Here is a 24,608-nt window from a genome sequence, read left to right as displayed (position 1 = left end):
TCTCTACTTACCTTCTGTGCGTTCTCCTTTGCGACAATCGAGCGGAATTTTTACTAATTGTTTTAGACTATTTTTGTTGCGTCACTGTGCATAGTTTTTGTTGGAGCTGCGGTCATTCGTGGATGACTTTCCCTCATCTGACTATCATGACACGATAAATTTCCCCGAATTAAATGTTGTCCGAAGCCTTCCTAAATGGCGGCAAAAGTTTCCAGAAGGTAATTGGCGAAAGTCCCACAATCCTTCGGCAAGTAAGTCGCCAGATAGAATATTGTTTTTTTCCTTACACCTTTTTGACATTTCACTGACCTTAGAATCCGTGCTGGTGACGTCATGGTCGGGTTTCCATGAGTCGTTTGGTGATCGTTATGCTGTCATGTCCTGAAAGATCCTGGATATGTATCATTCAGGTGTTTTCACAGTCCTTGGAATAATCAGGGTGGGGTCAAGGAGTCCTTCACGGATGGAAAATACAAAATAGATTGAAGAGTTTAAATTCCACACCGCCGTCTTCCTGTATCAGACAGTAGAGTTAAATGATAACATGATAAAACTATAGTAAAAGTATGATAAAATAGGATTCTCACCGCACCCGTTTAGGAGTTGCGGAGCATCTTTGAAAAAAAAAAAAAAAGCAACTTTCGGGAAATATAATTCGGCTGTGCAGGGGGTTGGCCTCTCACTCGGTGTATTCCTGTGTGCCGGAGCACAACCATCGGAGCTCGCATATTCTATTTATTGTGTCAGTCGATGTCAACCAACAGACTCGCGATACCTTTGTACTAATCGATTATGAGACCAAAATGATATACTGTAGCCCGCAAGAAAATTCAAGTTTTGCGGGAGTGACTTTTCAAAGCTTATGATGGCACATGATATGAATTGATTTTTCTATCTTTCCTGATGTTACAGTTTGAGAAGAGAAGGATGTACGACGCACTTCATGGAAGTACCAGACAAGAAGACTTTATTTGATTCGCCCCTCAAGCCTTACAAAGCATGTGCCGTCACTGCTCACCTGGCAGTTATTAGTCAACATAGCAAACGTTTCATGACGGAACTGATGTTCTGAGGCTGGAACAACATAGAAGGGACAAATACATACAAAGCCTCAATTTGCCTCATCTTTCAAACGTTCCATGTTTACCATCTATGCACTGATAAAGAAGGCACAACTACTACACTTGAGAAGCTAGAGAACCTATGGTGAGCATGAGGCGAGGATTTTCTCGAAATTTTTTACGCAATCGTCTGAGACTTTACTCATTTCATTACGAACTCAGCGTGGGCTCGTTCTCATCACCGTTTTGTTCTATGTGCAAACGGCCCTCGTCCTCAACCTGTCAATGTGGCACAACTACTACACTTCAGAATCTAGAGAACAGCTCATCTCCTTCACTAGGAGTGCTTGGAGTGAATACATAGATTAGCTTATCTTGTACCACACGCTGGCCTAGATTAAAATTATTGTTGACGAGTCTGTACCCAGGCAGCACAATGTGCTGTAAGTCGAGTGCAATTTGGGTGGACGGGTAGGTGGAAGGCCTTGAACACATTCGTGAATGGAAAGAACATTGGGCAGCTGAGCCTTGTCAAGTTACTTCCGGTAACTTTTAGCTTTGCTGTCGCATCATGCAATGTGGTAAATCAATAAACTGAATTGAATTGAATTGATAAGACACATATCGTTCACCCCTATAGGCCTCCTGCACTAACCAGGGGGCGCTGCCATTTCCCGTCACGGCCGCCCAGACACGAATAACTTCCTAGTTCTCCGGCGGTAGGTCTTGCTGGCCTGATGGGATTTCTCCGTTTAGGACCTTTCTGCCATTTTTACTGATGTGCAGTACTGCGCAAAATAAATCGTATGTTAGTCAACACACATATGTTTGATGATGTGAAACGTAAGTTAACTAGAATACGAGAGCAATTATGTGTCTTATTCACACGTGAGCTTAAATTTACAGATGCTTTTTTTTTCGTTCAGGAGAATGTAAACGTTTACGCACTGAATCGCAAGTTGGACATGGTCGCGAACCTGAGCAATGTAGTCATTATCTTGTATCTGCTACTCTCAAAACTGCGCATTAGACGTGACATTCGAGGCATCAGCAGAATTGGATCTTTGTTCTCACTACGACCTTCCAAAAAGCCCTTTATCAATCAGTATGAGGTCATTTTGTGAAATCTTAATAAGCTGTTGTGCTTTTTGTCTGTTCAAAGATTCACAACGTATGTGTCATTGTAAAACGTGAAAACTCGTTTCCGTCGTCTCTTATTCCAAAGCAAATACAAACAAAGCCAATACAAACCAAAGCAAATACAAACAAAGCACATAAAGGAAATGAAAAAAAAATGAAAGCAAAACAGTCACGCAATGCAGTGCAGTACAGGCACGAAAGAAAGTTCAAGAATGTCCAGTCAGAGGGCAGACGCAAGGCCCGAGTCTTTTAAGAAGCGGAGCAGGGCTGTAGTTATACACATCTGAATGATCATGTTGGGAAGAACACACTGTCGTCCCATGGCTATCCTAAGGTCGTCAGATGGGGACAGATGACATCCTTGGTATGTCAAAATCTGATCGTCAGAGTATCATATTACTGCCACTCATATGAGAGGACGTCCCCGAGGCTCTCCTGTTGGTTGAGTGAGAGGCCAACGCTCTGCACAGCCGAATTATATTTCCCCAAAGTTGCTATTCTTTTCTTCTTTTTTTCTCAGAGGTGCTCCGCAACTCCTAAGCGGGTAGGATGCGAATCCTGTGTTATCATACTTTTACTATACTTTTATCATATTATCATTTAACTCTACTGTGTGATACAGGAAGACGGCGGTGTGGAATTTAGACTCTTCAATCCCTCTTCTAGTTTCAATCTTCCAACCGTGAAAGACGCCTTGACCCTACCCAGACAATTCCAAGGACTGTAACAACACATGAATGATACATATTCAGGGTCTTTCAGAACTTGACAGCATAACAATCCCCAAATGGAAACCCGACCATGATGTCACCAGCACGTATCCTAAGGTGAGTAGTGACTCATTAACCCCGTGGAAGGCGCCGCCGAAACGTTCACTTTACATTCTTATATACCTCTGAAGTCACGTATTTAACATTTCCTGAACGTATAATCTTCTTGTCTGGCTGAACTTCTATCTATCAGATTGAAAACGCTATCTAGAAACAATTAACCCTGAGAGGTTGCTGGTGCGGTATGAGGTGGCTGATTTATACAGGGTATTTCACCTCACGTGATAAAAAAATTCTATCTGGCGACTAACTTGCCGAAGGACTGTGCGACTTTCGGCAATTACCTTCTGGAAACTTTTTCCGGCATTTAGGAAGGCTTTGGACAACATTTAATTGTGGGAAATTTATTTTTGTCAATTGAACTTTGAAAATTGCAAAGCGAACCTCACTCTTTTTTTACATAAATATTAAGTTCTCCATGAATGATCGCAGCTCCAACAAAAACTATGCACAGTACCGCAACAGAAATAGTCTAAAACAATTAGTAAAAATTGCGCCTTAGCCCCGCCTGCAGACTTGTGCCCGTTACCGAAAAAAAGGAACTAAATACCGTTACCCGTTACTTCAGAAAAAAGTAACTAAATACGTTACTCGTTACCAACTTACAAAAGTAACGAGTTCTCGTTACTCACAGGTAACGAGTTACTTTTACGTTACCGCAGCATAGTTAAAGGAGCCAACAAACATGCCGTCACTTGCCTTCAACCCTTTATTAATGAGGAATTGCACTTCAGAAGACGCTGATACTCGAAATTTGTCGTCCGTCCTTCGTGTTCCGTGTCTCTCGGCCCGTTACCTTCTTCCTTGTTTCCGAAGTGTGTGTGTGTGGGGGGGGGGGATCGGAGATTACGAAAACACAAGAAAAAACCCTGGTTTTCGTGCCACCGATCACCAACGGTTCCCAAAAACAGACGAGGGGCTGCGTCATAATTTAGAGCGCTCTGGAGCTTAGCAAAGACCAGAAAAGGCTAGAAGTCGAAATGCGTTTTTTTCTAGCCATAGCACAATTGGTGGCCATTCTTGGGAAGGAGTGATGGTCGGAGATTATGGAAATAAGAGAAAGGACAACAACACATCCAGTGAGGGACTGCAAAAATGCTTTGAGTCACACGTCACGCAGGTCAAATCTGCACGCATTGCGCCACACGGAGTGCCGAAATGTACTCCTCCGCGCTCAAGAAAAGGAACGAGTAACGTCAGTAACCAGTTACCAACTTTTGTAACTGATTCCGTTACTATTACAATTTTTTAAAAAGTAACTGAATCGTTACTTCGTTACCAAAAAAAGTAACCGTTACCAAGTAACGAGTTACTTGTAACGAGTTAGGCACAACTCTGCCCGCCTGCTTGATTGTCGCAAAGGAGAACGCACGGAAGGTAAGTGGAGATGAGTGCAGGAAATGTTCCCGCCTCTCGTTTTAGCTTTCTGTCATCCGCTTTGACCTTGATGCTGGTGGCCCCCAACTGTTTTGTGACAACGAAAACGCAACAACCGTCAGAGAAGGCAAAACGAGTGAACACATCTTCCTCCTTTAAACACACATTTCGCTTCCTTGCCAAAATGAAGCCAGCAGGGCGAAAGCGTAATTTGTATCCGTTGCGATACTGTGCATAGTTTTTGTTGGGTATGCGGTTATTCGTGGAGGACATCATATTTTAAAGGAATGTAAGGCTCGCCGACCAATTTTCTAATTTCAAATGAGAAAATAAATTACTAACAATTAAAAATTGCCTTCCTCAATGGTGGCAAAAGTTTCCGTAAGGTGTTTCCCGAAAATCCCACAATCCTCCTACGAGTACGTCGACGGTTATAATTTTTTATCACTTTAGGCGAAACACCCCGTATACATCCACGAATGTACCCACATTATTTTTCTAAAGACAGTTACGTGTTTCATAAAATTCTGTTCATAATAAGGGAAGACATACTGCGCTCCAGTGACGCCCAAAAACGGATCCCCATTTCAAAGCTTTCTGCGAACAAACAGTTATCATGTTGACCCTTCACTACCGAACCCATGTGTTCGTGACGATGAAGCATCCCATTGTGCTGCAAAAATATCACGAGATGGCTTCTTGGAGATAATGAATCATACTTCGTTGATGTTGGGAGTGAGATTGTCACGTGTTGCAGTTGTTGTCGAGTTGGTTGCACGTGTGCCGGCATGGAAAGATTTATTTCAGTCTACTTGAACGCCCCTTATTCGATACATTTGCTCAGTTGAAATTACAGCGTTGTCCGGTCATACTACTTTCGGTCCTTCTTCTACTACGCTGGCGAAACATGTCATATTCTTGGAGATACATTAGCATTCATATAAAGTCACGTCGCTGAAAATCACGCTTCTTTAAAGCCAGCCAGGTGGCGATAAGAGGGCGATATATCAGTGGGACATGTGAAGATCAGGCTTTGGTATCGCAATTGCAATGTGCTCCCTGCAATCAATAATTGAAAAGTTTAAAAAAATATGTCCGTTAATGAATCCCCTAATTGATAAGAGGGCGGTTTCCCAGTAGCAGCCCCGTTGAGTACTCCAATGACAAAAGTAAAAGCTTCTTAATGCAACTCCTCGTTTTAGGCAAATGTGTTGCAGCTGAAAAGAGACACCCTGTATAGTGCCACATTGACAGGTTGAGGACGAGGGCAGTTTGCATATAGAATAAAACGGTGATGAGAACGATCCCACGCTGAGTTCGTAATGAAATGAGTAAAGTCTCAGACGTGAGGCAAAGACGATTGCGTAAAACATTTCGAGACAATTCTCGCCTCATACTCACCAGTACTTGCGTCCATTTTTCGCCTCCCGGGAGAGAAATGGGAAATCTGCACCCCCTTCCTCGTATTCTTACTTCCCGTAAGGTCTCTTTTTTTGCGCCCCTTCAGGCAGGCTCATGGGGCGTTTGCCCCTCCCCGCCGGCCCTGTGTAAGGAATAACCTGGGATGGGCAACTGGCGAGCGGAAATTACGTCTTGCGCTCAACCGGCCAATGCCACGAAGGACAGAGCGATGTCAGAGGCTTGTACGACATTCAGAGATTGTCTGTTTCTCGCAGTAGTCTTCTTTTGCCTCTTGTCACTCGCGTCAAACCACGGGAGCTAGGGCTAAATTTTACAATTACTGTATCGTGAAACTCTACAGTGCAATATGCTCACAATTTGGTCTACGGAAGGCATATATCCAGCCCCGCTTTTCAAAATGGCGACGGATTCTGTCGTCCACGTAAGTTGCTACAACAACATGAACACTGGCACACAGATATTTTAGTAACTTCACCGGATTGTAAAGTACTTTTGTTCGATAAAATGGACGCCAAGCTTCGTGTGCTTTGTTATTTTGCATGATGGAGACAGCAATCTGCATCTCGTGGCTGTCTCCATGCGGATGAACGGCAGTGAAACGGAACACAAATTAGAGAGAAGGAAGTCTAAAACTGGCACATGAAGATGAAAAACGAATGGTCAAATATTTCCAATCTGACAAGAAATGTGTCCATTACAAAGCAACTGGCTACATGCGAGTGGCAGATCAAGAACTTATACCTTGTGTATTCAAGCAGAGCAACCATTCTCAAGTTGAATAGGCATTTGAGCATGGTAGTTACCAGTCTCAAAATCTGAGATCGCTACACAACAACGCGTTCAGGCGCTATCTCAAATTTGCTTTCTGCTCGGACGATTGAGCTCCAAGTTGACTTGAAGCGATCTCGAAGAGCTTTATGCAAACGGACCAAAATTTCACACTCCTGAGGATGCCATCCCCGTCCATGCATAATGTTCTTAGGATATCCCTGGGATGACAGTGTGGAGACTCTCACGGAGTGATAGGAGCAGCCCAAGCATATTTTTTAGAGCAGACGCCGAGACGATCCTCGCGCGATTTTGTTTGTTTATTTATTTTTTCTTTCTCCTCACCTCACGCGCCGCTTATATCTGCATGGGCTGTGTCGCCAAATGACAAGAGTCACATGCCTGGGGACCACGCAACGTCACGACGTTCCATCTCTCTTCTATACGTAATTTTCACGAGTGGAGGGTTTTTTAACCTTTGTGGTGCACCAATAAGAAGACCCTAGTGGTTGTTTTGGGGCACCTGAACAAAAATAATGTCGTCGTTCTTTTTCATCCTATTCTTTGGTGGAACACGCCAGAGCGAAAGAAAAATGGGTCATCTCTGTGTTCTTTTAAAGACATTTCAGGAACGATGTGCATTGAACGTTCAGGTTGAATATGTCAAAGTATAATTAAACGCGTTCTTTTCAGTACTTCTCCCCCCTCCCCTATAGCAACGCTCGGCTAGGATTGGAATCCCGACATGTTTTCATCTCCTCAAACTACCTGTGTTCCAGGATAACAAATTAAAGTACGATATCACAAATAAATTAAAAAGATGAGAACGTACACGAAATGTATCGATCCGTGAGACTACACGAAATATTGCAGGAAAAAAATACGAGAAAGAAGATCAAAACAACCGCAAGCCACGGTTGCCAAAGTGCCCCAGCCGAAGATGCGAAAAAAACATCGTTGCCTTCTGCTCTCGCGTAAGACAAACGTCGAGGTTTTTTTCTTTTTTTTTCATGCGCCGCTAACTGCGAGGAATATCCTGCAGCACAGTCAGAATAAGGGCTCAGCTCCTATGGTATCCAGACTGTATGGTAACAGGACGACGCTTGATTACGACAGGAAGAGACGCAAGAGACGCCGGCACGGGGTTATTGCTCCAAGCAATACGCGACGCGACTTTTGCCCCGTGAACAGCATTTTTTGTTTTGTTTTGTTTCTTTTTTTTTTTCGTGTTCTTCGACTAGAATATTCCCTGCACATGTCCTCGTGTAATACGCGAATTAGGTAGGAAGCGAGCACTGTATTGTTGAACATGAGGGAACTGATGATAGCATGGATACGCATGTGGATACAGTGTCCTACGACATCGTGGGGACAATTGCGAAAATTCCCTTTCCGTGATTCCAGAAATGACATTTACAAATTCACAAATCCCCGCAAAAACTACTCGGAATTCCTAACCCTCGTTACGATTGGTGGTAAGGAAGATGTGTTCTCGTATACCTCGTTATAAATTCAAGCTTCAGAAACAGACTCTCTAGAGGGAAGCTTCAGTTTCGTTTAACGATCAGGAGCACCTTCTTAGTTGAAAAACTACTCCTAAGTGGATGCACATATAGCATTCAGAAAAGAAGCAAGTGAGCTGGTCAAGTTGATGTAAAACCCCATGCGAATGCTGCAGTGTTGCGATATGAACCATCGCCAACTCCCTATAGTAATCTCCAGCTTCCAGTAATACGACTCATCTGTTTCCCATAGAAGCAACGACAGCTGTGATCCAAAGATAAGAGCGTGAAAGCTATCTCTATGTCAAAGGTAGAGTGCCAACACCTGACGTCTCTGACGCATTTAATCTGCCTACCGGTAGCGAGAAACAGTCGTTCCCTCCCCCGACACTCCTAACAATCTTATCTTCCATTCTCCTGTCCCATAAAACGCGAGCGTGCCTGGCACTCACCAGTTCACGTCGTGTCGGTTTGTAGCCCGAGCCGACGCCAGTCAATACCCACAATGACCAGAGTTGCACTGCTGACGTTGGCCTTCATGGCCATGATTGCCGTAGCCTGTGGTAAGGCTACTCTAGAAGGATCTCTCCGAGATGCTGGATCACAGAAAGGCAAGATATGGGCGCTTCTCGTAGCTGGCTCTAAGGGCTGGCTCAATTATAGGCATCAAGCGGACGTCTGCCACGCGTACCATGTTCTCCACAACCACGGCATCCCTGACGAGCAAATTGTTGTCATGATGTACGACGACATCGCCTACAATGAGAACAATAATTATCCTGGTATCATCATCAATGCCCCCAACGGACCGAACGTCTACCTTAGGGTTCCCAAAGACTACACAGGAGACGACGTCACGCCGCAGAATTTCTTACACGTCCTACAGGGAAGGGCCGATCTCGTCAAGCACACCAAGGGAAGTCACAAAGTGATCAACAGCGGCCCCGACGACCATGTCTTCGTTTATTTCGCCGACCACGGGGGTCATGGCCTCGTTGGATTCCCAAACGACATGTTGTACGCGAAGGACCTGAATGACACCATTTTTGATCTTCATCGCCAGAAGAGGTACTCCAAGTTAGTCCTGTACGTAGAAGCTTGCGACGCTGGGTCTATGTTTGAAGGCATCCTTTCGCCTGATATCAACGTGTATGCAACAACTGCAGCAAATAATCATGAGTCAGCCTACGCCTGCTACTGGGACGAGGCCCTATGGGCCTTCCTGGGTGATTGCTACAGTATCAACTGGATGGAGGATTCGGACAAGGAAGACCTGCACAAAGAGACCCTGGAGAAGCAGTTTCGTATCGTGAAAAATGAAACCAAAAAGAGTCACGTGTGCGAATACGGAGATTTGCAGTTGGCCAAGTCGAAAGTGAGCGAATTTCAGGGAGAGAAACAGGCTGAACCTATTGTTGCCCCGAAATTTCCATTCGATGAAGTTGACAGTCGAGAAGTTGCCCTGGTCACTTTGAGAAAGAAGCTCGCAGCTGCAGCCCCGGAAGAGCGAGAAAGTATCGCGAAGCAGATTGAAGACATCCTGTCTAAGAGATCATTTGTCGATATGACGGTAGAAGAGCTTGCGAAGGAAGCAACCTTCGGGGAAAACATCAGGCTGCGCCATGTGCTCAAGAGCCGTTTTCCGCTACGCGGTGACGCCGACCACCTGTGTTACAAGGCGTCCGTGCGTCACTTCGACGAACATTGCTTCGATCTCTCCGACAACCCTTACGCTTTGGCCAAGCTTGGACTCCTGAGCAATCTTTGTGCCCTCGGCCATACACCGGCCTCCATTCGTGCTGCTATTGAGGCTGTATGCACGCATGATTCAATAGTCGGAGCACTTTGAAACACTCGCTTACCTCGTAAATTGTGATCACGTTTTGAGCAACATTTACTCCTTCAGTTATAACCGAAGCCCCTCCTTAGTTGTTTGTACGATGTCTGAATAAAAGTGTTAAAGATACCGATGGCATTAAACTCTCGTGACTCTTGTTTAACTTTACTTTAGAACACTTACCACGGAAACAAAAGTAGAAGAAAACCCTGTTCTCTCGCTTTTCAAATGTTGCTTTCTTTTGCATCCTGTCTGATCGTGGCAGACTTATCTTCATTAGTCGGCTAAATAACGTCCTGTGATAGGCCCAGCCTCGCTACATCACTACGGGTGGGTAATGAGAGAGAGAGATATTTTTATTCTCAACACTGTCTACCGTTACAGGTCTGATAACGGGACCGCGTGGCAAGTCTATGGAGCTGTTTGTATACTTTCTGCTGAGGGAGAAACTGTGCTTTAGTCGACGTTCATTTCACGGAAGACCATCTACCGGCATTCTGTGTTTAGGCGGCCGTTTCGTGGAAAGTGCAGATAACACAAAAAGAAACAGAAGGTTTGCTCGCACGTTTACCTTCCCTCGTGACACTTTTTTATGGGACAATAAAAACACTCCCGGAAATTTTGAGTTCTCGGTGAAGAACTCATGTGAACGCGATTTGTGTCACGTTGCATACCTCGCAGTTGACGCGCAAAAATGTAGCAAGCTGCTGTTTGACATACAAGCGTGGTCTGCCCACGTCAAGTGAAACTTGTGACGTCACATCTGGTATCTCCGTCACGCCGGTAGCAGTTGATCGCATAATGGCAGATAAGGAGCCACTGCAACTACACTATAAGAAAAAAGGGTGTGTTCTTTCACCTTTTTGAGGGGCAGTACAACTCTTACGGATCCCCCCTCAAGAAAGGCTATGCCCTTGGAAGAGACATCCTCACTCCTAACGGTGTGCGTGCGTTGCGGTGTATACATTGTGCATTGAGAGTGAAAGCATGCTCTCTACCACTGTCTTCGTCGCACATTATATCATGTACATCATCAAATGAGGAACTAAAGAAGCATACGGCCGGTAGACTTGAGACACAAATCATTTTGTACATGCATTTATGATGCAGACAGGGCAGCTTTCAGTGAAAGGGTGTTCAAGCTAAGCAAATGTTTGCTGCAATGGCGTCGCATATCCGATGTTGAAAACCCAGTAGATGCAATAGATAGATAGACCCAGATAGATCTGCAATGACACAGCTGATGGCACATCAGGGATAGTCCTTGGACACATAAGCTGCTGCTAGAAACTTTTCTATTGAGGTCCCGTAATAAAGAAATTACATTTCCGTATACTATACTATATCGTGGTACAGCTGTGCCTCGTAAAGATGGATCCAGTTATTATGGAAATCTCGAATGCCCAACCAACCATTCATCCATCCATCCAGAGTACGCGTTGGAAAAGTGCATTACTAAATCATTTTGTGCTGTCACGATCATGTGGCATAACTGAAACGCTTTGGGCAGCGGGTATATCGACGGGATGCGTATAGGCGTGCGGATGTGCGGGTTGAGCCAAATGATGACAGTGCTGCGGGTGCGGGTGAGGGGTACAAATTTTCATTCCTGTACTCATCTCTAGTTACATCCACTTTACAGACTTGGAGGTTTCGCGGACGCCATTGAATAAATTGGTTAAAATCCATAAAACCAACTCTGTATGGCCAAAGTTCTCAGATGAATATTTTTGCCTGCATATTTTCCCCAGCGTCCCCTCTACTTTTGACATTATTGCTAAGACATTCTCTAAATTAGCTTTTATACTACCCCCTTGTTGCGAAATGTTAATTAGCTGCAGCCAACTGTCGTGCTTGCATAGCAAAGCCGTAATTTGGATTTTTCGAACCTGAGGTTCAGTGTCGACGGTTCAAGTTACGTGTCCCCCATCGTGAGATAGCTTGTACATAAGAAGGAACAAAAAAAATGTCTCGTTGCTGGTGCTTTCTCGGTGCCAGACTCGGATTTTTCTTTGTGGATGTATGATATTCCAATCGGTGCTTTCTAAGCACTCTATCACTTGTAAGTACTTTGGTAACTACACAGAAAAGAAACTGAAACGGATTCTGTTGTGACACCCACCGATATTTCTGGTATTTCACGGCAAACGGAATTTTCGAAAAGCGCGGCAGTAGTGATCATCACCGCCGACAAAAACAGCACCGGTGCACACCTGTATCGATCCGGCCGAAGAACCGCTAAATCTGTGCTCTCTGCCGCGTGATCCCTATATTTCTACTATTTTTCTACTAGCCATCAAAATCCAATCCAAATAGGTCAAATGTAGTTGGCTGGAAAGCCGTTTAGTTCCGAATGAAAAAGAAATTCACGTAGCCAAGTGTGGTGTTATGCTTACCGTAACAACAATGCAACTTCTACTCAACGTGCACGAGCAAACGCAACTACACCGAAACAATTGCTAAGGACTACAGTGTGTGCCCACAGAGTTTTCCAAATGCAAGAAGTGATTCTTCCCAAAGTTTGTCGTGTGGTCATATGTGGTGTAACTCGATCGCGTACAACGTTGTCAGACGTGGCTGGACAGGTACTCGAAAAAGGTCAGACACTTACATATTTTCTTACACATTCACACTACGCATCCGTTGAACATGATGGGAATTGGCACACAGAAAGGACAAATAAGTCCTCAATTGCCTAAGAATGCTTTGTATGCGTTCCCGAACATCAATTCCCATCATATGCTCCAGAAATGTTATTCCGTGTGTCATGTGCATTTAAAGGGGCACTAAAATGCAAAAGCATGTTGACTTGAAATCAAGTTCCACGCTACGTTAATTTCGCACTTGTTATCGTAATTCGAAGCTTTGATTCCGTTACGAAGCTACAATCAAAACTATATATAGGGCACTCTTTCTTGCTTCCACATGAGAACTTGATTTTAGCTCGTGCATCGGTGTTTTTTGTCCAGGCTGCGCGTGCCACGCCGTGGAGTAGTCCCGGCGAAAAACATAGTGCGTATTGCGAACCCGTCTGGCCTCGCTGTCCGGAGGACGTGAAAATAAATTTTTGTAGGCTACAATTCAGTGAGTCGGTATTGAAAAATGAAGCATGCCACGAATATACGCAACAGTATGAACGGACCCGTTCCAAATGAATCCCACGATAAGTATGCGCAGGTTTCTCCTGCTGTCTCATTGGATGACTCTGCTACACTGCGTTTTTACTCTAAACGGTAGCGCTGCGTGAACGGGGTGTTAGCAGACCTGATCCGGCAGCTCCCGATCGTGAAATCGATCCTGTCCGGAGAGAACCCCAGCATGGACACTTTTAGCAAACCGGAGACGCGCTCGTTGCTTTTTAGGCGAAGAAGCATTCAGAAGAGGAAGTTGATAGTTCTAGTGCTTTCCACATTTTCACGATTGAAAGGATTTTCAAAAAAAGTGATATACTTTTTTCCTGACCGTGAACGTTCACAAATGTTATGACCTACAGTATATTCTTGGAAATTTGTCTACCGAGAAAAAAGACAGCTGGCGGCTAAGTCGCTCTTTCGTTCTTGCACGCTTCAAACACTGCTTACTGCTGCCGCAATGTATGTCAAATGCGCCGGAGAGTCTAGGTGTTCTCTCTGAGCTCCTCACGGAGAAAATAAAGGTAACCGATGATCGTAGAACGCTTTCTGCTGGTGTCATACTAGCACACGACGCACTCATTATGGGACTTTTCAGGCCTAAGTGTGTCCCGTAATGGCGGCTAGCGAACGTAGCTCCGGAGAGTTACCGTGCGGTCGGCGTCTTCTGAGCATGCGCAGTTGCGGCGACGGCAACACACCGTGCGGGAGAACGTACGTGGTTTGCTAAAACTCTCTAATTTTGCTCGTGTTATACTAAATGAATCACTTACTTTAATTTGAGAGCAAGTTGTTGCGCATTTTATGCCCTTTTAAGCGTGCTCGGGACAGAAGACAAAACGATGCGTTCTACAACTCACCCGCGTCGACCTGGGTGGTCTGTGACTTGAACTCGATTACGTAAGAATCCATGTACATGAAACGGGTTGCCCACCCGAAGGTATAGTGACTGTGGATGGAGTAGCGCTACTGGGCCTGGGGGCACAACATCACCCCACGGCAAAGGGGTTGGGAATTTTCAAGTCGTTTTCAGATGGGGCGGACAATTATTGAAATAATATAGATTTCTGTAGCCGTGATGATACTTTTAGGTTTTCGCTAGTTGTGTACGCACGCGAAAAATGCCAGTGAGCAATGCGTTTGTGAAGCTGGAACCCCACTTGAGAAGTAAGTTCGTGTTTGCCGCGCGACACGAGTGATATATTTATGTGCTATCGCGTGAAATATTTGTTTACCAACTGTGGCACCGCATCCACTTCCCTCCAGCAGAGGGCAGTACAAGAATGGCGTACTCGCAACGCTCCTGAGGGACGCGTTTCTGTCTAGATTACTGGAAGGAGGTAAAATAAACCTATATTGGTTTGATTGCCTTCGCGCGGACGGGTTGTGGGAACGTAGGTGGGTTATCGTGTTTGCATTGCGATCTATAGGATGGGACGAACGTTTTTAATGGAATGCTCCTCGTTTTGGGCAGTCTATTTTATGAGCTCTCGACGCATTTGATATGCTTTCCTCGTGCTTTGTTCCTGTCGAGTGGCTCACGCTCCAATATTGTACAAGCAGAAGTGAGTATTTGTTAGTATGTGTCTGTCACTCTCGTAGCGGTTTTCAAGCTTACTTTTCTTCGTGAAATTTCGGACTTTATCGTGTTATGCTGTCCGTGTGATTTTCCCTGCTCGCTTGTGAGAATTCCTGTACTCTTGTTCTGTGCTTTCTTTACGCAGGGATAATGCAGTTGTGTGTGTTGCATTATGCAATAATTATTTGATTGCGGAAATGGGTGTCTTGCTCTGAGTTGATTGTTGTTTATCGGCGTATGCAGTTACAGCTATCCAGGAGAAACGCCATTTGCACTACGGTACAAGCCGCTGGGAAAGACATTACGTTACTCGTCGACACTGTGTCGTCTGTTTTGCATTGCATTGCGTGGCATAGTCAACCTTCGCAGAGAACTTGGCGTGGAACTGGACGACTACTCAAGGCCGTCGATCCCAGTCAACACCACCTAGGCATACAAGGCCCTTCCATGCTTCTCGTGCCGTGACGTCACGAAATTCCATCCGACTGCTTCGTTTGCTGATTTGCTAGGTGCCCACTGCGTGCGTGATTATTTTACGACTGAATGAGCTTCCATTGACTAAAAACAGACAGAACGCTACTTTCAACACTTTAATGCATACACACCGCTGTTGTGGTGAATGAGCTTCTTAGCAATATAGCATGTTTGACCGACGAGCCAATTGTGACACGAGTCCAACAGGGATCAATTCCTTAAAGACAAAAGTAATCGCAAAAGGTGTCAACTGTGTCCATAAGGCTTTCTTTGTTGTTCAACTATCACACGACCCATTGAAGGAGCAGAAGATCCTCACATATATGAATACGTATTTAGTACAGGAAGTACATTACTACATACAAGACACTCATTGTGAAAATTCAACATTTCTACATAGGTTTGGCAACTCCATTTTAAGGCAGAACAAATGACAAAAACGTCACCCTATGTTGATCGCAATACAGGGCAGGAAGTCGTAGTTACTGATGGTCGCACGGCTGACTCTTGATGGTGTGCGCTTTATCTGTTATTTGTCTACTGCAATCACGTTACACCTGAGAAGAAAATAACAAAACGGAAATCTCTCTATCTCGGGTTCAAAAACATATGTACCTGTAAATGTACACCTCAAGTACAACTTTTGCACGTATTTTGAAGTATGCTGTTGACAGACCGTTCTAGAACTGTTTCGGACGAATTATTAAAACGTACGCGAGTCCAAACGAGTAGTATAAAGCTGTTCAACTCACCTGTATCCGTGCTTTCGTATACTCGTAACGGAAGAACCTGTAACTTGCTCGGTTTGCCGCCGTGTACGCAATTATTCCCAAAGGTACAAACACTGCAGTCGGATCCCATTCTTTGGAAGCACACGCTGGTTCGCTGTTTCACATCGTGAAAACGGGTGAATTCGTCTTCGAAACAGTATCTCTGACGAACATAACCACACCAAGCAGACGCCATGTTTTCTTCCCGACTGACGGCCCTTGGGTGTGGCCACAAAGCTGTGGAGGGCTGTTGTCCCAGAGCGAGAGTGTATACTTCTTTCCGACAAGTTTAGAACGTGCGCCGCTCAAATTTCGTTCTACGTTGTCTCCCAAGGAACCACTTTGCTTGGATTTAAAGACACCTTCGACGTACGCGTCGATGGGCCATGCCTCGAGTGTCTGAAGACAACATCAGTTACACGATCTACGAAATCCAAATGCGAATTTCCAGAGCTATTTTACGTTTGGGTTCTTGTAAAAGGCTATGAATAAAAGGTCACGGAACGACCAGAAGTCAGTCCAACAATAGCTAAACTGCTTCCACTACAGATACGCGACGACGTCCGAAGGGAGATCAAGAAAGTGTTGGATATGGACGTCATTGATGCTTCACCATGGAAGAAGAAGCTCATAGCTAGCGTTCTCAAAGGCTGCCGCGGAGTACTGCATTACCTCGACGACTTCGTTATATTTGGCAAAACCGAGTAAGAACAGGACAATCATCTTGGGCAAGTTTTGAAACGCATTTCCGATGCTGGCCTACGACTGAAAGACAAATGCGTCTTCGGAGTCAAGGAGCTCTCCTTCGTTGGTCATATGATCACCGAAGGGAAGCTTAAAGGGACTCTGACAAGAAGTTCAACAAATCTTTCATTTTCATCTATTACGAAGGTATAATATGCCTCCAAGCCACACACGAAATATTTTGGCTCTGCGCGGCGGTGAAGTTTGCCAAACGGGGAGCTGAAAACCAGCTTGGCTTTTCTTCCTCAACTCGCGCAATCGGTACCTCTTTGTAGTGGATGTCCGCCAATTTCCGTGTGCGTGACGAAAACATGAGGTTCATGTTTCATTGGGTGCCCGGACCGGAAGTTCTGTTAGCGAATTTGTGAGAGCGCCGGCATCCGGAAAGCCATCTTCAATATATGGACGTCGAAGCTAGAAATGCGGAGCCTTCGAGCCCGGAACTTTTTTCTCACTTTTCTGCGATCGAGAAGGAAATTCTGTGTGCTGAACAGTTCTCGAGCTGCACTTTCGAAAAGTCGCCGATGCCGTAAATGCGAGCCAAAGTCAAAGCTCTACGAACATCGGTCAGACATGAAGCAAACAGGATCGGTCGCCTGTCCTCGACAGCCAGGTAAGCGATGAGCTCTTTAACGCACATTGTGATCGAACGTGTAAACGTTCTAGCTGAAATTTCGTGTCCTGATATTTAATGCGCACTTGCTGTTTAAGGTGCCGGTGTGTCATAATGCCGAAGGAGATCGAATGCTTGTACTGCAAGGAACCCGAAAGCGCAGCCGAATGACAACAATATGACAATCCACGAAGATTGCCAACTTATATGCCCCAGTACGACTGTCCTGAAGGTGGCATATTTTGAATTCCGTGGGCAGCGTGAGCCAATCAGAGTGACCATATTCACAAGTAAGTCACATGTGGCCCTGCCGAGCGACGTTAAAATTTGGGCGCTCAATACTCGTTTGGTCATGCATTAAAGTCTCTAAAAACTCCAGTACAGGAAAGACTACACAAGACAGAACTGTGAATTGGAGAAAAGCAATATAGGCAACTGTGTAATTGTCTGTGTGCTGTGTCTTAAGGCACCTTTTTATGTATTGCCCTGCGCTTAGTTTTTTAGCGTAGGCTTTTAGCGATATTGTGTGTTCTTACTTTCGATTCACTGAAAAGTAAAGAAAAAAGGTTTTTATAGACGGTGTGTGCAGATAAATTGCAGTCGCTCTCAAGTATATGTGGAAATGCCACGGCACACACCCTGTACTGTGACCGATTACGTATTTGCCTAAACTATATTTTCTGTACATCTGCGTAGACGATATGGATGTAATGCATATCGCCAGTTTGCAAGGTGTTTTTACCATATGCTTGAGAAAAACAGGAACATGGTTATCCCAGACTGCGCAGTGAACAGGATCTGGCGAGTCTTCCACACAGAAACTGCCTCTGGCTTCGAGTAGCAGACACAGCGCTAGTCCTTTTTAATGAGTCTTGCGGTATGATAGATGAGCACTCCTTTCGTGACATTGTGTATCGTTGCTACACTGAAAAATTTCTTGAGCAAGGCTGATGAACAAATGAAAAGTAGGGTCTGTCTTTCAAATATGCAGGTTCTTTGTAACTTATGCATTTGTTAAGAGACCCATGTTGATCTCCCCCCTCATGTAATGCCCGCAAGGGCCTTTGAATAAATAAATATTAAAACCAGGAAAAGATGTAACAGCTATTGTAATGCCTGTCCTCTCAGAAGGTATGTTGTCACACTTTGCCTTATTGTGCGTAAAGCCTAATTCCACCTGTTACATGATCTCCACATCCTCAATCTTCAAAGCTGTACAAGGCTAAAGTAATCATGTACTGCATAAAAAGGGAAGAAATTAAAAGCTGACACATCTAAAATCAACCAAACCCTAGTGATCTCTGGGCTACTCATGTCTCTGTCCTGGATCAGATCGCTGTAGAAAACAGCTTTTCGGAGCTGCAGTGATTCATTCCCTTGGTTGGCCTGACTGTGAGGCAATACTCATCGGCTTGGTGGCAAGTGGGCTTGCATCTGGTAATGCGGTTTGGAATAAAAGGAGCAAGGAACATCTCTCTACGGTTTTAAGAAGGATATCAACATAACGTGTCAAGGCAAAGCATTTCATGTTGCTTTCAGTAAGTACAACACCGCTCATAGAAGTTGCGCCCATTCATGTTGGGAAAGCATGCTTAAGTTGCCTCAGACAGTGCATCCAGAAGTGGGAGTCAGCTTCATAGAGAGTACCTTATGAGAGGAACAGCAACAGTGCCTAGTGAAGACACTCCAGTGATTTTGTGCAGGTTTATGGGGTCATGCCTTTTAACAGTTTTGGTAGAAAGAAGGGTGTGTGTAATATTGACCTCTGGTGCATGAGTTCTTGTTATCTACAATCAGGTACCCATGTTCTAGTAACCTGGAAAAGCCTTAGCTCTCTTACAGGAAACTGCTAATGAATCTGAGTGTCTTTTGTGGAAACAGGTTGTAACTGTCTTTCTATACACCTTTCTTAGTTTCCCTAGCGAAATCAAATATGTAGTGCTGCACACAATCTCTAATGCTAGCACACTAATTGCCCTGAGTGTTCTCAGGATCCTGAAATGGAGCTACCTCGTACATACGCTGTGTCATGTCGGCAAGAACATAAATCAGATTGCCTTTACTTTCGAAATTGACCCTTCAGTGCTTCACGTGACTGCAGGAACGGTGTTCCCTTAACGAAAGGCAATAAGAATGACTTCTACAATGTAATGAGCCTTGTAAAACAACAACTTTATTTTGAAATATAATCCAAATGCTGGGTGACGACCTCATAATGAAACAAAGTTTACTGGAAACACCGCTTAACACAACCAGTAAAAACAGAGCGTAAACGTTTTGCCGGCTATCCAAGTGGCATCATCAGTACAACAGAGGTCAAAAACGAGCACCTCAGCCTACTTATCGAAGAGGGCGTCATACACATGCGATAGGGGGCCACGGTTTGTATCACAGGTTGATGCATTACATCTGATAAACCAGGGCTCTAAGAAACCGAGGCTCTGTAATGCAGGACTCTAGGGTCCCATCGCTAGTCATGTGCAAAGGTTACCGCACCATCAAAATTAAATATATGTCCCTTAGGCCAATAATGGTAGACAAAATTCGGTCCTGGTTTGAGTAGCGGTAGAAGCCCTGGCAACGTCCCTTGTGTGCTCTTTTAGTCTTGTCCCATGTATTTTGTTTCCCATGTTTTCCCATGTTTCCCATGTTTCTGTTTTCCCATGTTTCCCATGTTTCTTGTCCCATGTTTTTTCGTCAGTGTAGGTTGCATCACAGTCTATGCACTTAATGCACAGTCTGAATGCTTGATAGGCACAGTGCCCTTCAATTGACGTATGAAACACGTTGGATGAAAGGAATGCACACCACTGATTGGACTCCTTCGATGTTGCTTTTGACTCATCTCTGTTGTAGCGATAATGCGGTATGCGACGAAACGTTCACTCTCTTCGTTCTCAATCGTTGTGTTAAGTCGGTGTTTCCAGTAAAGATTCCACATTATTAACTTTGTTAGATGATGATTAGTGACAAGTTTCATACCCTAGGTCACCACTCTAATAATTGCTTGTGGAAATGTCGTGAAATGGGGTAATGAGCCTTGTAAACAATTTATTACAATTACATAACTGAGGGGCGTGTAATTATAAAAGACCGATCATCAAAAGGCCTTTATAGATTAAAATGTGATGCAATCGTAACATGGCAAACGCTGCATGGTGGCGATATGATAGGTTCTTCTCACGAGTTATTGCCATGATTGCGGTTAGTCAAGAAGCCGCATATCCAGTTATTGGTAGAGCATAAAGCACAGTGTCAAAGGCCATTTTAAAATACAAAAAATACTGCATACAGGTGGACCCAGAAGTCAGGACAGTTCAAAATGATGTGACCGAATTATGTTAGTTTTGCATAAATACCATTTTCCCATGCTAAAACTGAAAAAAAAAATGATAGACTGAACATGGTTAACAATGTGCTAGTATATGATGTGCTGCATTAGCTTACAGGAAACTCTAAAAAGTGGAGCTGGTTAGTAGATATCTCTTCTGAAGACAGAAATTAGCTTGAAGCATATGCCCTCGACTCAGACACGTAAAAGCACCTTTCATGCAGATTAACGCGTCTTCGTTCCAGCACTTCCACCTTCAAATGTTTATCGCTGTTGAGTGGCCTGTCATTCTTTTGAAACAAATGTTCGTTGAAATGCAGGTGCATAAGGGATGCCCTGAAAGAAAAGGGTTTCATTTTAGTCCTCCTAATGTTTCCGAGAACAAACCTCACAGTGACTATCCTTCTTAAGTGAGCAACTCCAGAACGAAAGCAAAGATATATCCGACCATATCATTGTATCCAACTGAAACATGGCACTTCAATTGACGACGATTCAATTTTAATGGCGCATAAGCAACTCTTGCTATAAGTGCGCCAAAACCATGAAAATATTGTGACTATTAAAAATCACACGGTTATACTGAAATAATAACATAGTAAAAATAAGCAGTCCAAGAAAAGGCAGAAACAATTGTCGGAATTCTGTGGCTGGTGTCGAGTTTCCCACACTAGTGTTCAATAATAATGTACGCTAGATATAATTTAGCATCAAAAGTACAGCAATATACACACTCAGTATGTGGTGGGGATATATGAAACAAATATAACATATACTTACATTCCAACTTCTTTGAAAAGTCTCATGCTCTCAAGTCTCATTCTCATGCCAATGCTTTAGAGCAGCATAGCCAAGTAAGGAGCCATCAGAAGGATCACATATAGTATAGCTGGGTTCATGAAGCAGAGGGTTCTGTGGGATACGTGACAAGCATATACCTGTTGCACAGCAGCTGCGAGAATGACCGGATGCACGTGCATGGTTTTGAGTGCGTAGACTTGGAACTGCAAAGTAAATGTGCTAACCTTGTGGAAACTGCTTTTCCGTCAGAACCACACGAGAGCACATTTAGTTTCTTTACACGAAGCTTCAAAGAATTCAACTTGAGCATTTGCAGCACATCATCAGGTCCTGAAGCTCCTTTGAGATGCAACAGACAGAATTTAGCTGAGGCGAGTTTTTGCTGTGGCGGTTCGTTGCTTCGCAGCAGGTCAAGAACAGTACACCGCAATGATAGGTGAAACGTTGAGAATCTGGTGAACAACTCCAACGCCAACCCAATGACCCAGAAAAGGCAAGATGAGCCGGGAATCACACAATTTCGCGAGCTCGTCTTATGGCAACCATTTCGGCTGATCGGATACGGAACCATATGGAACGCAGATTGAAAGGGCAATCGTAGTACCTACTGCATGTGTTAAATGCAAGGTATATTTTTTCTTTTTGAGACACTGTAACAAATATAAATGGCATTTCATTAAGGGAATTGACGGGCTGTTGCGTGGCCACATGACGCATTTGAGCCAATTGTGGGTGTTGCCAGTGGCCCTCATGTTGGGGACATTCTGATGGTTGGCAGGGGTGGATATTTTATATAAACGTATTGTTACGGATGAAAACAGACGAGCGAGACGGTGAATAATCGGCGAACGCTTTATTAAAGGGACTATGAAACGATTTTTTACTTTGTTTCGTTCGAAAGAAGACATTTTTCTGAGTCTAGAACCGAAATTTTAATTTCGTCGCGCGAGCGGATTTCTCGGGAGCGAATTTAAACGGAGCGGCGGACAGCTGGCGCCGCGCCGTGACGAGCTGCCGAGCGGAGACACAACGGGCAACTTGACGCGACCGTGGCCGGCTCAGCAACACGTCATCGTGACGTGCTGCCGAGCCGAGGAATCCCGCCAGGAGCATGCGCCGTAGGATCCCGCGTATGCGTTCATCGGGAGTGGAAATCTCCATGACAGCAGCTTTCGCGCGATCGGCAGATTTCGGTAGTGGCGGCAGCCACAGCGCGAGCTCGCGGCATTACTTGCCATTGTGCAACACCGGTGACGTAACGGGGAACCGAAGTGCGGTCCGTACAGTTACACCGTCGACAGGGAAATATGCGCGGGAGAGGAGGAACGCGGAAGGGACATTTCCAGCGCGCGCTCCTCGCAGAGTGGAGCGATTTCGTCCGGAAAAATTTGTGGCATATTAGTTTCTCTGCGGGAAGAACAGTTTCCATCGAAAAAAAGTATGGGGGTTCGGGAAATTTCATAGTCCCTTTAAGCTGTTTAGCTCCTTAGAAGAGCGGTAGCCCTCAAACACAACCAAGGTGCTCCGAGTGGGAGCTTTTATACACAGCGGTGAACATTGTAGAAAACACGCTCGATGGAGAGGAGGAAATACCGAAGTCTGTCCTTGAGATTGATGCGAGCGAAAGAGCAGATGCTTTAGGAAGGAACGCTCGCTAATCAGCGCGGCGTGTCGTGGATTTCAACTCGTCGTTTGACACCTGTTGCTGTTCCGTGTGGTCGCTTCAAAGATGATACGCGGCAGTATGTCTTCTCGGTTTGACGCTAGGCGTGCTGCACTCGATCAAGTCGCACGTTTAAAATTTGAGTTTAGAGAAACCCTGAGGTTTTAATGCGTGAATTTTCGCAAGGAGAGTCCTTGTTGTGTGCTTTATCGACTGCAAGCACGAAAGAGCTCCCGCAGCTTCTGGTCAGAGCTCCTTTAATATTCGTGGAAAGAACGAATAAAATCTGCGTGCTTTTTGGCCAGCGTTACTCTACGTGTTTCCCTGCGCGTTTCCGACCTTCAGGTCACGGGCGAACGCCTAAAATAAGCGTCTTCTTCCTTTTAGGCGGAACAGGAAGCGTTTCCGACTCTAGAGTGTAGTCCGACTTTGAAGAAGTATGAAATACAAATAAATTACACCGAGCAAGACATGACGAATTTAGTACAACAAGCTTTCGTGCGAAGGCCTCACATCTTCGTGTTACGAAAATATTAATAATTCTATTGAGCAATATATTAAGCATAATAATAATGTCCTTATAATAGGCCTTGTAGGTCTGCGACAGGTCCCACGTCGGTTTTTTGCAAACCCAAAACTTTGTCCTTTGAGTCGGGAAAAAAAGGATTCGTTAGAGGTACAAAGTTGCAATCGACGGGTTTCGTGTCTTTGTATCGCCCTCTACAACTTTCTTGCTCACAATTTGGCTCTAGTCCTTATGATTAAAAACAGACTAATTAATTTTACTTATTTAATTAATTGCGAAACAAAAACAGCTTGAGTATTCTCTCTCGATTGGTAACGCTACGCATTCCTTTTTTTTAATGTGCGATGAACCTTTTTTTAACTGTGGCTCATTTTTTGTGAAACACCCTGTATGATATAAAAGGATGATGTTACGAATATTAATTGAAATTATCAACCATGATAGATTACTCAGGCTCTTCCTGCTGATGCTGGCGAATTCAATCATTTTGTCGTAACCGAGCAGTGGTTTCCCAATCTCAAAGGAAACGGCTTCCATAATGAATGCTACCCATTATCAGCTGCAATCTCCATTTCCATTCTTTGTTTTTTGAGGTATGGAATCCAAAAGTTTGCTAGACCATCCACAGGGCAATCACCCTCCAAACGACACAAAGAGGAACAGAATATTCCCCACTGTCCGTAATCTGACTTAAAGAGCTCTACATTAATTCGCAATGCATAACTGCAAAAGAGCCACGGCGCAGGTTGACAAGGGGGAAAGAAAGACGACACGTTTTCTGTCGTTCTTCCCCTCCCTGTCTCAGATTATCCTCCAATTACAATACACAGGTTCATCCAAGGACATGAAAGAAACCAGCGCAGAAACACAGAAGACAGATACCACTGGCAGTGAAGCGATGCTTTGTAGCTTCCGGTTCCGGCTGAATTTTAGCGCCACGTTACAGGAAACTCTGGAGTTGCAATGATGAATGACTTGTGAATGGCAATCATGGTTAACGATATGGTTTAACTATTAAAAACTCAAGCAGCTATTTTTG

General features: G+C 44.5%; 2 protein-coding genes across 3 annotated transcripts in view; one reads left to right on the top strand and one right to left on the bottom strand.

The window, feature by feature from the left end:
* LOC135376146 (kunitz-type serine protease inhibitor C3-like) overlaps positions 1-24,608 on the bottom strand; it is a 101,632-nt gene that overhangs the window by 35,283 nt on the left and 41,741 nt on the right. The window lies entirely within an intron of this gene.
* LOC135376147 (legumain-like) lies at positions 8,543-10,080 on the top strand. The gene has a single exon (XM_064608746.1). The coding sequence runs from the start codon at positions 8,606-8,608 to the stop codon at positions 9,947-9,949; it is 1,344 nt and encodes a 447-aa protein (XP_064464816.1). The 5' UTR covers positions 8,543-8,605; the 3' UTR covers positions 9,950-10,080.

This window comes from Ornithodoros turicata, unplaced genomic scaffold, assembly GCF_037126465.1.
Source record: "Ornithodoros turicata isolate Travis unplaced genomic scaffold, ASM3712646v1 ctg00001047.1, whole genome shotgun sequence".
NCBI classification, from domain to species: Eukaryota; Metazoa; Arthropoda; class Arachnida; order Ixodida; family Argasidae; genus Ornithodoros; species Ornithodoros turicata.
This window is presented reverse-complemented; position numbering and strand designations above follow the sequence as displayed.